The sequence below is a fragment of the Eptatretus burgeri genome, chromosome 19 (genome assembly GCF_056783735.1).
Source record: "Eptatretus burgeri isolate ZD-2024b chromosome 19, Ebu_testis_v1, whole genome shotgun sequence".
NCBI lineage: Eukaryota > Metazoa > Chordata > Myxini > Myxiniformes > Myxinidae > Eptatretus > Eptatretus burgeri.
This window is the reverse complement of record NC_140979.1, coordinates 2,608,147-2,624,828: the sequence shown is the minus strand read 5'-3', so window position 1 is coordinate 2,624,828 and position 16,682 is coordinate 2,608,147. Positions and strand designations below refer to the sequence as shown.

The window sequence follows — 16,682 nt, the reverse complement described above, 5'->3', positions numbered from 1 at the left end:
TTTCTCCCTCTCTCTCCTGTTGGTGTTTCCTCTCTCTCCTGTTGGTGTTTCTCCCTCTCTCCTGTTGGTGTTTCCCTCTCTCTCCTGTTGGTGTTTCCCTCTCTCCTGTTGGTGTTTCTCCCTCTCTCTCCTGTTGGTGTTTCCCTCTCTCTCCTGTTGGTGTATCTCCCTGTCTCTCCTGTTGGTGTTTCTCCCTCTCTCTCCTGTTGGTGTTTCCCTCTCTCTCTCCTGTTCGTGTTTCTCCCTCTCACACCTGTTGGTGTTTCCCCCTCTCTCTCCTGTTGGTGTTTCTCCCTCTCTCTCCTGTTGGTGTTTCCCCCTCTCTCTCCTGTTGGTGTTTCCCCCTCTCTCTCCTGTTGGTGTTTCTCCCTCTCTCTCCTGTTGGTGTTTCCCTCTCTCTCCTGTTGGTGTTTCTCCCTCTCTCTCCTGTTGGTGTTTCCCCCTCTCTCTCCTGTTGGTGTTTCCCCCTCTCTCTCCTGTTGGTGTTTCCCTCTCTCTCCTGTTGGTGTTTCTCCCTCTCTCTCCTGTTGGTGTTTCCTCTCTCTCCTGTTGGTGTTTCTCCCTCTCTCTCCTGTTGGTGTTTCCTCTCTCCTGTTGGTGTTTCCCCCTCTCTCTCCTGTTGGTGTTTCTCCCTCTCGCTCCTCTTGGTGTTTCCCCCTCTCTCTCCTGTTGGTGTTTCCCTCTCTCTCCTGTTGGTGTTTCCCCCTCTCTCTCCTGTTGGTGTTTCCCTCTCTCTCTCCTGTTGGTGTTTCTCCCTCTCTCTCCTGTTGGTGTTTCCTCTCTCTCCTGTTGGTGTTTCCCTCTCTCTCCTGTTCGTGTTTCCCCCCCTCTCTCCTGTTGGTGTTTCCCCCTCTCTCTCCTGTTGGTGTTTCCCCCTCTCTCTCCTGTTGGTGTTTCCCCCTCTCTCTCCTGTTGGTGTTTCCCCCTCTCTCTCCTGTTGGTGTTTCCCCCTCTCTCTCCTGTTGGTGTTTCCCCCTCTCTCTCCTGTTGGTGTTTCCCCCTCTCTCTCCTGTTGGTGTTTCCCTCTCTCTCTCCTGTTGGTGTTTCCCCCTCTCTCTCCTATTGGTGTTTCCCCCTCTCTCTCTCTCTCTCTCTCTCCTCTTGGTGTTTCCCCCCCTCTCTCTCCCGTTCCTTTTGTTCTGATCCGTTCCGTGTTCTCGTACTCGGTATTTTAATGGATGTGAGGACAGTTTATCATTTAACAGTTTAACAATCACATTCATTCACAAAGGACAACAAGGTGATTCAATTAACAACGGCAGGGATTTACTACACGAACCCAACCAACGTGTCCACCAAGGTTCATCCGAATCCGTCCACAACCAGTTGAGATCTCGTGATCCTTCACCTTCGGTGGTGGAGGGAATGAGTTTGTGGTTCAAACCTTCGTGTGGAGGGAACGAATCATCGACGAACTCGGACTCGATCTTCACCTCCACAACACCATCTGAAACACAAACAATCCGTGAAAAGGAAACATCCAGGAACCACAAGATGTCGTCACGGAGAGAACGTCACGTACCGGGTCCGGACTCCTCATCCTCGGGTGAACCGACCACGGACCCGCTGTGTGAGGGACGGACTCCGGGATCGACCGTGTTTCCTCCATCGAAGCCGTTCGTGGATCCCGGGGTGTTCGCTTTGTGATCTTCGCCCGAGAGATCTCGGATCATCGCGCATCGTCCTCACCACAGGAGACTGTGAGGAACACGAGGAGAGAACCTGAAGTATTCCGGAAAAACAAATCACGTGATCACGATAGATTCACGGTTTCTCATCGGCAGATTCGCGCCGCCCTGTCACGTGACCGACAAAATAGGAAAACCCATCACTTGATCGTGTTTCGGGGAAAACTACCAAACGTTAAAATTCTGAATAATGACGTCATTAACATTAAAACTCAGAAGCCAATCTGAACGACAATAATATTAATCCGTGTCAAGGAACTGTTCGCAGAAAATGGCGGGAACACAAATAAATTCGGTATCGAAGGAAATTTTATCTTTTGAAGACGCTGGAACACGGTCGAGGCTCGTGGAAGGGATCGGGGCCAAAACAGACGAGGACAAACATAACAAAGGCAACCAACAGCAGGACGGAGGGAGAAGGTCGACGGAGACGGACAAACAAGGGATGCAGGTCACGATGAGGGGTTGAGGAGAGTGCACAGGGTGGACAACATGGAGAGAGAAACAAGATTTTGGGAGAGGGGAGTGAGGTGGTTTAATGGGGGGAGAAAAGATCATGGTTTTGGACGGGGGATGACTGGAGATGTTGGTGAACAGCTGTCTTGAAGACCTGGAGGGAGGAATGAGATTGAAGAGAGTATGGAAGGTGGTGTCTTCTGTGAAGAGAACACGAGTTATTACCAGCTTTGTGAACAGATTACAAATCCCTTTCTTAGTAGAAGTAAATGGAGGTAAATGGATTATTTGTTTTCAACCATTGAAATGCAAGCTTGGTTCGAGTGAAACTTCCCTTTGAATGGATTACCCAAATCAACGTGAGAGTGAAACAACTTGGATCGATCGACATTGATATTGTTGTGGCCACGGACACCGAGACACCAGGTTATCACTCAGGGGGATTAATCCCCGGTTGTCCTCGGTAGAGCCAGACCTGGGACCACCGTTCACAATTAACGTTGTGGTACGGTGGTTGTTTTAGAACCACGAACGCCACCCAGTTAACCACGAGTTTCAGTGTCCACCGTATAATTATGCCGTTTAACTGGAGGTCACGTGGTTACCTGAGCGGGGAGCACGCCCTCGGCAAAGCACCAATGCTATCTCGATTAGATTTTAATTGGGGCGGCCGAGCATTATAACCGCTGGTACGTGCCGACTATTTTTGGTCAAATCTGTGGTAATTGCCTTCCAGTCTATCTCGGTTCGGACATTGCAAGACCAATGGAAGGAAAGAACAAACACGGAAAGGTTGGAAATCAACAAATTATTTATTAATAATAAAATAAATAAAAAGAACTTTTTTATTTTCAAAGGTAAATAAATGAATAGTTTCAAAGCAACTGAAATGAATAATTACTCAGTAAAAATCAATCGAAATGCCAGGAAAGAGAAAGGGAGCAGATGCTTATTGGGGGTTGACTCACAGCTAAACATAGACAAGGGTACCCAGCAGATCATTCAAGGGGGGGGGGGGAGAAGAGTCGTCTCGCTCACCAGAGAGTAGTTGTCCGTGAAGTGAGACGTCCTGAAAGGTGTGTGTGCGTGTCACGTCCGTCGCCAGCACCCAGCCTTGCCGTGCACCCTCTCACTCACAGCGTTGAATACCAGTCGACGTCTGAGAGGGCACAGAGATCGTCTGTCGCAGGTTTAGACCCTGGTGCTGCGACACGGACAGCTCCTCACACTTCACGAAACTGGTGATGTTCAGTGACCCACATGGTCTGTCGGAGAATGACCCGCGCCTCACATGTTGGTGACCGACCCGTGCCTCACTCGTTGTCGGCGATGCTCTCACCCACACGCGCACCACACCCACACCACATGCTCGCTTGCACGCTTCCTCTCTGGCTCGCTTCTTCCCATGCGTTCTTCAACTCTCACATCTTTCTCGGCTCGCTTGCCTGCATCATGCTCACTTCTCTCCTCCTTTCTTTCTCGTTCTCTTCTCCCTCCTCTTACTTCTCTCGCGTCAGAACGGACCTCCAATTCGTTTTATATCTGTGGCCCGTCTCGGCGGGCGCAGAGTCCCCCCAAGCTCACCCCGCCCCACTTGCACATGGTTACCATGACGACCCGTGCGCTTTCTAAAAAGGCAGTGGTTGGCGCTTGCGAAGGAAATACGTGCATTAACGTTGCTGAGGAAAAATGACGGCGGACATCAGAGCTCGCAAAATAAATGTGTGTAAACGTGTCTGTCATAAATAAATAAAAATTCCCATAAGAGAGGGGATCTATCCTTTTCCTTTCTCAAAGCATCACATTTAAAATCCCATTAGACATGAGGATGGGGCTAATCTGAACATGCATTTGAGGAAATAACTGTCTGAGGACCTGGATGTGTGGATGCATTCATCAGACCAGATTCTGAAATCCGCAACAATATCATCACCGATGCACCGGATGACTCTTCCATAAAAAAAAAAAAACAGCTCCTGTGATTGGGTGAGTGAGTGTACAAGAACCATGATACACCAATGTGACAATGTTAACAACACTGAACATCTTGGTGTGCAGTCTGATTAAATCTACCTCCTATTGGTTTACTGATTCTTCCTCTGTGATGGAGCTCTCAGTGTAAAAGACTGTCCATCGTGAGTTTTAATCTTGACTCGGCGATAAACTGCCATCCTGGTGTTTCCCAGGCAGGGCGTACGTCGATGTTTGTGCACCAACCCTTGGACGATCTCACAGTGCCTTTCCCAAGGAGGTGGCGAGTTGACAAGCGATTCGCTATCACCGACCCGTCGTGTTAAACACACACCTCCCGGAGACGCCCGGAATATCAAACTTGTTCAAATTGGACAAACGGAAACTTTTCTTGCAGTCGGAACTGCCTTTAAGTTCAATTCTGGATCTTAGATTTTGCAATTCGGCTAAATTTGAAATTTTTGAGGTGATGACACAGGCGGAAATTAAATAGAGTCACGAACGCTGGTGTCTCCGGGTGTTTAAAAGCATTGTCATGTACTCAGCGATCCGTAGCTGTGATGATCACCCATTCGATAATATGAGTGAAGAAATTGAAAGAAAATTTTGTGGTTGAGAAATCGTTGTGGCCTGATCAAAGTCAAGGCACGGTTCAGCAGCCCCCAAAAATAGTGAATGAAGACCCTGTTTTTTTTCAGGATTTTTTTCTGGTCTTTTATTCTGTTAGTTTCTGGTTTTTGTTTCTTCTGATTCTTTTTTTTGTATTTTTCAGGATTTTAAAATGTTTTTTTTTCTGGTTTCTGACTGGGTTTTTATTGATCGGTTTTTTTCTGTCTATTCTTTGCCTTCTTTTTCTGTTTATTTTTTTTCTTCTAGTTTTGAGGTCAAAGATCAGAAAAGGTCAAGTTTGCATAAAATTGTCAATGTTCATCCAGTAGACCTGAAATCTTGTTTACGGGAAGGGAAGGAGTTTCTCTCCAAACGGCTTGCCTCCGGGCAGTGTTTGTCTCCGAATGTGTCCAGGCAGTGTTTGTCTCCCAAGGGGAAGGGAAGGAGTTTCTCTCCGAATGGCGTGCCTCCGGACAATTTGTCTCCGAACGTGTTGAGCAGTGTTTATGTCTGAACGGGAGTTTATGTCCAGACGCATCGGAGCGCTGTTTATTTCCAGATGTGTCGGGTCGGTGTTTGTCAGAGGATGCGTCGTGGCGATGATTGTGTCTGGGCGGTGTTTGTCTCTGGACGTGTTCGGGTGGTGTTTGTCTCGATACAGATTGGCTCCAGGAGTGTTCAGGCAGTGTTTGTCTCCGGACAGGAGTTCATCTCCAAAAGTGTTTGATTCCTGATGCGTCCGGTGGTGTTTGTGTCCAAACGTGTCTGGCCAGTGTTTGTCTCTGAGCGGGATTTATGGTATGACTGGAGGAAAATGGATTTCAGATGTTATTTTGTTTCTATCTTCACTGTTATTCCATGCAGAAGGATTTTGATGAGAGTTGAATCGTAATTAATGCACCACAGCACATCTGCTTTCACTTCCTCGCCCCCACCCCCCTGCTCTTTTTCTCCCCTACCTGATTTTTATTCCTCTTACTCTCAGAAATCGTCTCGATAAGACTTCTAAGCTTCTTTATCATAGTTTTTATCCCGGTAGAATTCTCACGTCTCTCACGAGTAAAGTATTCCATCCAGACACTTGAGTTCTCTTCTTTTGCGATCGACATTATTGCATTGTTCCTTAACCGACTGATACAAGTTCGATTCCACAAGTTCAGGCTCGGTTTTGAGATTTCCACACTTTGTGACAGAGCAATGACCAGTGTTGGTTGGTTGCTTGGTGGAGAAATAGAAAGATACCCACCAATGGAACACAGCTTGGGGCAGAGGAACCACTTCGAACTTCGATGACTCGTACTTCCATGCAAGAATCATTTATTAATCACAAGAATCATCGATGAATTAAAAAACAGTTTAATAAAAACAAAACAAAGATGAATGAAAACAAAATTAACTTGTTTTACATAACAACGTGCTTTTGGAACATGTGTCGAGTCCAAGTGTTACATTTCTCTACTATTGGCATCATGTTTTCATAATTCTGGGTTTCGTGTGAGATTTTGATCATTGAACATCATATCGTCATTATTTAGGCCAAAGTCACTGTTACTCACATCTCCTTCAGGAATGTTGTCCTTTTCAATTTGTACACGAGTTCAATATCCGCTTCCGGTGCCTCGTGATATTCAGAACACAGAACACTTGAACGGTTTAACTTTTATCGGGATTCTTTGATGTTTCTATGAACTTGAGAACTGAGTGAAGGCCTGACCGCATGTTGAGCACTTTCAGGACTTCACACATGAATGTATATTTTGATGTTGAGACAAACTTGATGATTGAGTAAAGGCCTTACTACACGTTGAACACTTGTGGGACTTCACACCTGAATGTATTTTTTGATGTTGAGACAAACTTGATGATTGAGTAAAGGCCTTACGACACGTTGAACACTTGTGGGATTTCACACCTGAATGTATTTTTTGATGTTCATTTAAATTTGTTAATCGAAAAAAGGCCTTCACACACACAGAACACAGGTAGGGTTTCACACCTGCATGTATTTTTTGATGTTCATTTAAATTTGATAAGCGAAAAAAGGCCTTCACACACACAGAACACTTGTAGGGTTTCACACCTGAATGTATTTTTTGATGTTGATATAAACTTGATAATCGACTAAATGCCTTCACACACACAGAACACTTGTAGGGTTTCACACCTGAATGTATTTTTTGATGTTGATATAAATTTGATGATTGAGTAAAGGCCTTCACACACACAGAACACTTGTAGGACTTCACACCTGAATGTATTTTTTGATGATGATATAAACCTGATGATTGAGTGAAGGCCTTACTGCACGTTGAACACTTGTAGGGTTTCACACCTGAATGTATTTTTTGATGTTTGTTTAAACTTGATGATTGAGTAAAGGCCTTCACACACACAGAACACTTGTAGGGTTTCACACCTGTATGTAATTTTTGATGTTGATATAAACCTGATGATTGACAAAAAGCCTTCGCACACACAGAACACGTGTAGGACTTCACACCTAAATGTATTTGTTGATGTTTGTGTAAATCTGATGATTGAGTAAATGCCTTACTGCACGTTGAACACTCGAAGGGTTTCACACCTGAATGTATTTTTTGATGTCGATTTAAATGTGATGAATGATTAAATTCTATAAAACACACAGAACACTTGTGTGGTTTCTGACTTCCTTCGACGTTCTCTTTCAGGATGTTTGGAGAACTGTTCTTCTTGTTGTTGGACACACCAATAAGTCTGTCAGCGTTCTGACAAAGAGTCCGTGTCACGTGATGATTGAAGGACACCTCATTGTCGACCAACGGGGAACACTTGGAACAAGAATCCTTTTTCATTTGTTTCTCTGCAATTGCAATTCAAAAAGAGGATCAATAAATCCCTTTTAGAATCAAACATTTAACACAGAAAACACATTGTACTCCAATTGGATCAAAACATTTGAGCGAAGGGAAGAGAAGAGATGAGAGAGAGAAAGAAAAAGGCAAGAAATACAGAATGAAGAGAGAGAGAGAGTAAAATGAGAGCGAGAAACACAAGGAAAGAGAGAAAGAGAGGTAACCAAACACACACACACACACACACACACACACACACACACACACACACACACACACACACACACACACACACACACACACACACACACACACACACACACACACACGCACACACACACACACACACACACTCACATCTGTGCTTTTCCTTCTATCATCAAGGAGTGGGGGTCCCAAAGGCTTTGCCCCAATCCCATCATCTGGCGAGTTGCCCTGCGAAGGCCAGCAGCATCAAAGGCACTCTCCATTTCTTTGCATTTGTGGGTTTTGCAGAATGAAGGGTTTTTTCGGTGGCCGGAGTGAAAATTTTGCCACAAACCTCGTAAAAAAGAAACCCATCTGCAGGAGGACGAGATATGGATGGCCGTTGGCTCACAAGGAACTCCTCCGCCCTTTGACAGGTTTTGTTTATAATTCTGCTGAGTGTCCATATCATACACCCTCATCACCAGGAAACGTGGTGGGGGAGAGGGTCTTTTTTATTTGCTGATAACATCATCGACCGCTCTCGCTTCGACCAGCAGATATCTTCAAGGAATTCTCACAAGAAAACCTGGTGGGAGAGACGGTTTAGTCACTGACAACCCGACCATGAAACAGGTTATTACAGGTTTACGTGGTCCTTGAAACAAGTCACAGATGTAATCCGGCCTGACCTTCTGGTGGAACTGCCTCAATCCAGGATTGCTGCTCACCTCCTCATTTGTTCCTCTATTTTCCCTGCCTGTGTAACCAACATCGACATTCTCTTCAATCTCCTTCTTCCCTCCAGTTGTTGAAGACAGCTGTTCCCCACCATCTAAAATCATCCCCCATCCACAACCATGATCTTGTCTACCCTCGTTAACCCCACCACACCCCGTCCTCCTTCGAAATTTCAACTTTCCCTCCTGAGAGTTTCCTTCTGCATGCATCTTGTCCACCCAATTCCTACGCACACCCATTTTTTGTCCACCGCCGTCTGTCTTGGCCTTCGGCTCTGTTGTTGGTGTTTCCCCTTCTATCTGCTGTTGCTGTTTCCCCCTATCTCTGTGTTGTTGGTGTTTCCCCCTCTCTCTCTGCTGTTGGTGTTTCCCCCTCTCTGTGTTGTTGGTGTTTCCCCCTCTGTCTGTGTTGTTGGTGTTTCCCCCTCTCTCTCTCCCGTTCCTTTTGTTCTGTTGTGTTCTGATCCGTTCAGTGTACTCTAACTCGGTATTTTCATGGATGTGAGTCCATGTCGGTGACCGATCGATTCCATCACACCCGTCGGCCACGTACAAGTTCTCCATGAACGTCTCGACGATCAAAACAAATTCGGTTTCTTAACGATCTTGTTGTTCGAGTACCGACACATCAGGAAGGTAAGTCCAACGTCTGTCTGGAGAACAACCTCCGTACAAATGTACATTAATCGTTGTTTGTAAATGGTACAATGACAATGTCGATGAGGTTCACACCTTTGTCTTGAGAGGGCGATTCATCCACAAACTCAGATTTGATCTTCATTTTCACAACAAGATCTGGAAAAAAAATACAAAAAGGACAAAACCAAGTGTGTCAGGAACGTTTAACAGTTTAACAATCACATTCATTCACAAAGGACAACAAGGTGATTCAATTAACAACGGCAGGGATTTACTACACGAACCCAACCAACGTGTCCACCGAGGTTCATCCGAATCCGTCCACAACTCGTTGACATATCGTGATCCTTCACCTTCGGTGGTGGAGGGAATGAGTTTGTGGTTCAAACCTTCGTATGGAGGGAACGAATCATCGACGAACTCGGACTCGAGCTTCACCTTCACAACACCATCTGAAACACAAACAATCCATCAAAATTCTGAATAATGACGTCATCAATATTAAAACTCAGAAGCCAATCTGAACTGCAATAATATTAAGTGGAGATCAAGACTCTCCTCACCTTGTGGCAACAACACCGTCGTTATTACATAACTTCAGGTTTCCTCAAACAGTGTTGTGTAATGTGCCAAATCTGCATTTCATATTTATTATAATTCCGTCCTCACGACACGTGACGACACAGCGAGACAGAGAGATAAATCCCGAATCAGTCTCCTTGGATATTGGGCACAATCCTGGAAGGGTCGCCACTCCGACATGGACGGACAGGACGCATTTCATGGCGACAAATACAATCCATGAAAGGAGAAAGATCAACCTGTCACTGGCATCGGTCCAAAAATGAAGTATGACGTCAGTTGAAGGGGACTGTGAGCAGAAAATGGCGGGAACACAAATAAATTTGGTATCGAAGGAAATGTTATCTTTTGAAGACGCCGGAACATGGTCGAGGCTCGTGGAAGGGCTCAGGCCCAAAACAGATGAGGACAAACGTAACAAAGGGAACCAACAGCAGGACGGAGGGAGAAGGTCGACGGAGACGGACAAACAAGGGATGCAGGTCACGATGAGGGGTTGGGGAGAGCGCACAGGGTGGACAACATGGAGAGAGAAACAAGATTTTGGGAGAGGGGAGTTAGGTGGTTTAATGGGGTGAGAAAAGATCATAGTTTTGGACGGGGGATGACTGGAGATGTTGGTGAACAGGTGATGATTGAAGGAAACTTCGGTTACGACCAACGGGGAACACTTGGAACAAGAATCCTTTTTCATTTGTTTCTCAGCAATGGCAATTCACATTGAGGATAAACAAGCCGGGAGACGACATGGCTGCTCGTTCTAGATGGAAAGCTGGCCGACGAGACTCGCCGATATTCATGTACATGCTATCAATCAATTTCGCACAATAAATATGATTATCACAGCCCTCTTAGTTTGTGCCCAGAAACCCGCCTTGTGAAATTCCAGGCATGTTTCCAAAGAGACTCTAACAAATGGCAGCCCTGGTAATTCCATTTATATATTCGCTAAAGATTTTATTTTTTTATATGATGCTGTAAGACATTCTCCTTGGGCACAAAAAAACAGGTCCCTCGGAGGTCCAGTTTCGGAGGTATTGATTTTTTTGTACAGTCCACAATAAGTGTACGATGTACGATAAAGTATTTTAGCTGTTGTTAAGCAACGGAGGTGGGCATAGCAACCATTCATTTTTGTGTACATGCTCGCCACATTGTACACATCTCACCCAAGGTTCATCAAAATCAGACTCTTTCTCTTAGAGATATTCGCAATTAACTGTTTCTGAAATGTTCGACATGAACTCGCCCAAAACCTATCTCCTCCTACAAATATTTTTGTGAAGGCTGCAAATTGGCATGAAGGGAGCGAGATGGATTGCGCACAGAACTCTCAGCTTCGATTTTTCGATTTTTTTCGATTTTTTGACCAATTTAAAGAGCCGTTGCTATACCGTTGCTCGGTCCCGGGGTCCCATATTCCAAAGCACACAATTCCCAGAGATATTGGTCCTTCCTACCAAATTTCATTGGAATCGGTTGAATGGTTTAGCCCCGAGGCTTGACCAAAGTTTTGCGGACAGACAGACAGATGGAAATGTCCAGAATCAGGGTGTTCTCAGAGAAGCCAATAAATCCCTTTTGGAATTTTTTTTATTTTTTTTTTTGTATACCTTGGTCGAGGCTCGTATGAGAGCTAACACACAACTCACAGCAAGGAGGCATGAGACAAGAGGGGCGGGAGTGGAAGGGACAAAACATTGGGGAACAGACACAGGTGAACTGTGGAAGGGAGAGGGATGGGGATGGGATGGGGAACATGGCGAGGGGAAGATGGACATTAAAGGGACTTTCAGGAAGGAAAGCAGGAGAATTGAAGGAAGTGGGCTTGGGTGGATTATCGGGGGTAGAAAAGATCGAGGATTTGGATGGGGGAAGATAAGAGGTGGTGGTGAACAGCTGTTTTGAAAGCCTGAAGGGAAGAATGGGAAAGAATAGAGTGAGGAAGTTTATTCCAAAGGCGGGAAAAAAGAGGAATGAAAGAGTGAAGATGAGCAGTGATTCGTGATTTTGGTAGTTTTACCAGAAGGGGGTTGTTGGCGGACCTTGAGCGCCCTGTGGAAATGTGGTTGGGACAAATCGCAGAGAGAGCAGGGGGGCAAGGCTGGAGAGGAGTCGGTAGAAGACAGAAAGACCACCGACCAACCTGCGGTGATTGAGTGAGAGGCCCAAAGACTCAGCTTCATTGCGGGAGATGCCAATGATCTTAAAAGCCCTGGTTTCGACAGCGTGAAGTCGAGAAAGGTGGGAGGCAGGAGCACCAGCCCAGAGGGGAGAGCAGTACTCCATCAGGCTACGGACAAAAGCTTTGTAAGTGGTCAGGAGCTCAAGAGGGCCGAGGAAGGACTTTGCACGACGGAGGATTCCCAGTCGGCGACTGGCTTTTGAGGCAAGGTTGGAAATGTGACTTTCCCAGGAAAGGTCATGGCAGATAGTGAGACCCAGAAGCTTGAAAGAAAAGACTTCTTCCAGAGGATTGTTGAGAAAGTGGATGGGGGGATTTTGTAAACGGTCCTTTCGAAGAGACATAGTGAGAGTGTGAGATTTGTCTGGATTGAAAGACATGTTCCACGTGTTGGACCAGTTTGTGATTTTATCCAGATCTGCAGTGAGCGAAGAAGCTGCTGCTTGCCGGTCTGAGGGATGACAGATGGTACGGCAGAGGGTTGAGTCATCGGCAAAGAGAAATAGAGGATTTTCCAGAGAGTCCGAGAGATCATTGATGAAAACCAGAAAAAGAACAGGGCCCAGAACGCTACCTTGAGGAACTCCAGCCTGCACAGGAAGAGGGGATGAAAGAACTCCATTTAGGGCCACACGTTGACTGCGACAGGAGAGGAAGTCTGCGAGCCATGAGTGGAGATGGCCTTGAATACCATGGGAAGAGAGTTTGGTGAGTAGGGCAGGGTGCCAGACTGTGTCAAAAGCACGTGATATGTCCAGGGATACGGCTCGGATTTCCTGTCTGGCATTGAGGACCTCCATCCATTGATGGGAGAGCAGTAGCAGCATATCTAGGGTAGAGTGACCTGGTCTGAAACCAAATTGATGATTGGAAATCAAATGAAACATTTAACACAGAAAACACATTATACTCTAATTGGATCAAAAAATTTGAGCGGTGGGAAGAGAGAGGAGATGGGAGAAAGAAAAAGGAAAGAAATAAAGAATGAAGAGAAAGAGAGTAAAATGAGAGCGAGAAAAACAAGAGAGAGATAAAACCAAACACACACACACACACACACACACACACACACACACACACACACACACACACACACACACACACACACACACACATACATCCGTGCTTTCCCTCATATCATCAAGGAGTGGAGGTCGCAAAGGCTTTTCCCCAATCCCATCATCTGGTGAGTTGCCCCGTCAAGGGCAGCAGCATCAGAGGCACCCTCGATTTCTTTGCATTTGTGGATTTTGCGGTGGTCGGAGTGAAAATCCTGCCACAAACCTCCGAAAAAAGAAACCCATCTGCAGGAGGACGAGATATGGATGGCCGTTGGCTCACAAGGAACTCCTCCGCCCTTTGACAGGTTTGTTTATAATTCTGCTGAGTGTCCATATCATACACCCTCAACATCAGGAAACCTGGTGGGGACATGATCTTTTATTTTGATGATGACATCATCGACCGCTCACGCTTGGAGCAGCACATATCTTCAGGGAATTCACACCAGAAAACTTGGTGGGAGAGACGGTTTAGTCATTGACAACCCGACGATGAAACAGGTTATTACAGGTTTACATGGTCCCTGCAGCAAGTCACAGATGTAATCCGGCCTGACCTTCTGGTGGAACTGCTTAAATCCAGGATCGCTGCTCACCTCCTCATTTGTTCCTCTTTTATCCCTGCCTGTGTAACCAATTTCCACATTCTCTTCAATCTCCTTCTTCCCTCCAGTTGTTGAAGACAGCTGTTCCCCACCATCTCAAATCATCCTCCATCCAAAACCATGATCTTTTCTGCCCTCATTAACCCAACCAAACCCTTCCAAATTTCCCTCCTGAGAGTTTCCTTCTGTATCCATCTTGTCCACCCATTTCCTCCACACACCTATTTTTTCTGCCATCCTCTGTCTTGGCCTTCGGCTCTGCTGTTGGTGTTTCTCCCTCTCTCTGCTGTTGGTGTTTCCCCCTCTCTCTGCTGTTGGTGTTTCTCCCCCTCTCTGCTGTTGGTGTTTCTCCCGCTCTCTGCTGTTGGTGTTTCTCCCTCTCTCTGCTGTTGGTGTTTCCCTCCCTCTCTCTGCTGTTGGTGTTTCTCCCTCTCTCTGCTGTTGGTGTTTCCCCCTCTCTCTGCTGTTGGTGTTTCCCTCCCTCTCTCTGCTGTTGGTGTTTCTCCCTCTCTCTGCTGTTGGTGTTTCTCCCTCTCTCTGATGTTGGTGTTTCTCCCTCTCTCTGCTGTTGGTGTTTCCCCCTCTCTCTGCTGTTGGTGTTTCTCCCTCTTTCTGCTGTTGGTGTTTCTCCCTCTCTCTGCTGTTGGTGTTTCCCCCTCTCTCTACTGTTGGTGTTTCTCCCTCTTTCTGCTGTTGGTGTTTCTCCCTCTCTCTGCTGTTGGTGTTTCTCCCTCTCTCTGTTGTTGGTGTTTCCCCCTCTCTCTGCTGTTGGTGTTTCCCCCTCTCTCTGCTGTTGGTGTTTCCCCCTCTCTCTGCTGTTGGTGTTTCTCCCTCTCTCTGCTGTTGGTGTTACCCCCTCTCTCTGTTGTTGGTGTTTCTCTCTGTTGTTGGTGTTTCCCCCTCTCTCTGCTGTTGGTGTTTCCTCTCTCTGCTGTTGGTGTTTCCACCTCGATCTGCTGGTGGTGTTTCTCTCTCTGTCTGCTGTTGATGTTTTTCCATCTCTCTGGTGTTGGTGTTTCCCTCCCTCTCTCTGCTGTTGGTGTTTCCTCTTTCTCTGCTGTTGGTGTTTCTCCCTCTCTCTGCTGTTGGTGTTTCTCCCTCTCTCTGATGTTGGTGTTTCCCCTCTTTCTCTGCTGTTGGTGTTTCCCCCTCTATCTCTGCTGTTGGTGTTTCTCCCTCTCTCTGCTGTTGGTGTTTCCCCCTCTCTCTGCTGTTGGTGTTTCTCCCTCTCTCTGCTGTTGGTGTTTCCTCTCTCTGCTGTTGGTGTTTCTCCCTCTCTCTGCTGTTTGTGTTTCCTCCTCTTTCTCTGCTGTTGGTGTTTCTCCCTCTCTCTGCTGTTGGTGTTTCCCCCTCTCTCTGCTGTTGGTTTTTCCCCCTCTTTCTCTCCTGTTGGTGTTTCCCTCTCTCTCCTGTTGGTGTTTCCCCTTTCTCTCCTGTTGGTGTTTCCCCCTCTCTCTCCTGTTGGTGTTTCCCCCTCTTTCTCTCCTGTTGGTGTTTCCCCTTTCTCTCCTGTTGGTGTTTCCCCCTCTTTCTCTCCTGTTGGTGTTTCCCCTTTCTCTCCTGTTGGTGTTTCCCCCTCTCTCTCCTGTTGGTGTTTCCCCCTCTTTCTCTCCTGTTGGGGTTTCCCCTTTCTCTCCTGTTGGTGTTTCCTCTTTCTCTCCTGTTGTTGTTTCCCCTTTCTCTCCTGTTGGTGTTTCCCCCTCTCTCTCCTGTTGGTGTTTCCCCCTCTTTCTCTCCTGTTGGTGTTTCCCCTTTCTCTCCTGTTGGTGTTTCCCCCTCTCTCTCCTGTTGGTGTTTCCCCCTCTCTCTCCTGTTGGTGTTTCCCCCTCTTTCTCTCCTGTTGGTGTTTCCCCCTCTCTCTCTCCTGTTGGTGTTTCCCCCTCTTTCTCTCCTGTTGGTGTTTCCCCTTTCTCTCCTGTTGGTGTTTCCCCCTCTCTCTCCTATTGGTGTTTCCCCCCCTCTCTCCCGTTCCTTTTGTTCTGTTGTGTTCTGATCCGTTCCGTGTTCTCGTACTCGGTATTTTAATGGATGTGAGGACAGTTTAACGTTTAACAGTTTAACAATCACATTCATTCACAAAGGACAACAAGGTGATTCTACTAACAACGGCAGGGATTTACTACACGAACCCAACCAACGTGTCCACCGAGGTTCATCCGAATCCGTCCACAACTCGTTGGGATCTCGTGATCCTTCACCTTCGGTGGTGGAGGGAATGAGTTTGTGGTTCAAACCTTCGTGTGGAGGGAACGAATCATCGACGAACTCGGACTCGATCTTCACCTCCACAACACCATCTGAAACACAAACAATCCGTGAAAAGGAAACATCCAGGAACCACAAGATGTCGTCACGGAGAGAACGTCACGTACCGGGTCCGGACTCCTCATCCTCGGGTGAACCGACCACGGACCCGCTGTGTGAGGGACGGACTCCGGGATCGACCGTGTTTCCTCCATCGAAGCCGTTCGTGGATCCCGGGGTGTTCGCTTTGTGATCTTCGCCCGAGAGATCTCGGATCATCGCGCATCGTCCTCACCACAGGAGACTGTGAGGAACACGAGAGGAGAACCTGAAGTATTCTGGGAAAAACAAATCACGTGATCACGATAGATTCACGGTTTCTCAAGGGCAGATTCGCGCCGCCCTGTCACGTGACCGACGAAACAGGAAAACTCATCACTTGATCGTGTTTCGGGAAAAACTACCAAACATTAAAATTCTGAATAATGACGTCATTAACATTAAAACTCAGAAGCCAATCTGAACTACAATAATATTAATCCGTGTCAAGGAACTGTTCGCAGAAAATGGCGGGAACACAAATAAATTCGGTATCGAAGGAAATTTTATCTTTTGAAGACTCCGGAACACGGTCGAGGCTCGTGGAAGGGATCGGGCCCAAAACAGATGAGGACAAACATAACAAAGGGAACCAACAGCAGGACGGAGGGAGAAGGTCGACGGAGACGGACAAACAAGGGATGCAGGTCATGATGAGGGGTTGGGGAGAGCGCACAGGGTGGACAACATGGAGAGAGAAACAAGATTTTGGGAGAGGGGAGTGAGGTGGTTTTATGGGGGGAGAAAAGATCATGGTTTTGGACGGGGGATGACTGGAGATGT

General features: G+C 46.7%; 1 protein-coding gene across 18 annotated transcripts in view; it reads right to left on the bottom strand.

Annotated features, from left to right (window-relative positions):
* The window catches only part of LOC147008426 (uncharacterized), a 34,042-nt gene extending 17,870 nt beyond the window's left edge, over positions 1-16,172 (bottom strand). For 5 of the 18 annotated variants that reach the window (XM_085864876.1, XM_085864877.1, XM_085864878.1 and 2 more), the window contains exons 1-2: positions 1,523-1,744; positions 1,385-1,447 (exon numbers count right to left, since the gene is read on the bottom strand). Coding sequence is in view for 12 of the 18 variants with exons in the window: in XM_085864871.1 (XP_085720997.1) it covers positions 6,455-7,566; positions 9,217-9,279; positions 9,408-9,575; positions 15,686-15,853; positions 15,929-16,079 (1,662 nt within the window). In the remaining 6 variants the exon portion in view is untranslated. The other 13 variants (XM_085864886.1, XM_085864890.1, XM_085864871.1 and 10 more) reach the window with 12 other exon arrangements.
* Positions 16,173-16,682: the final 510 nt, after the last annotated feature.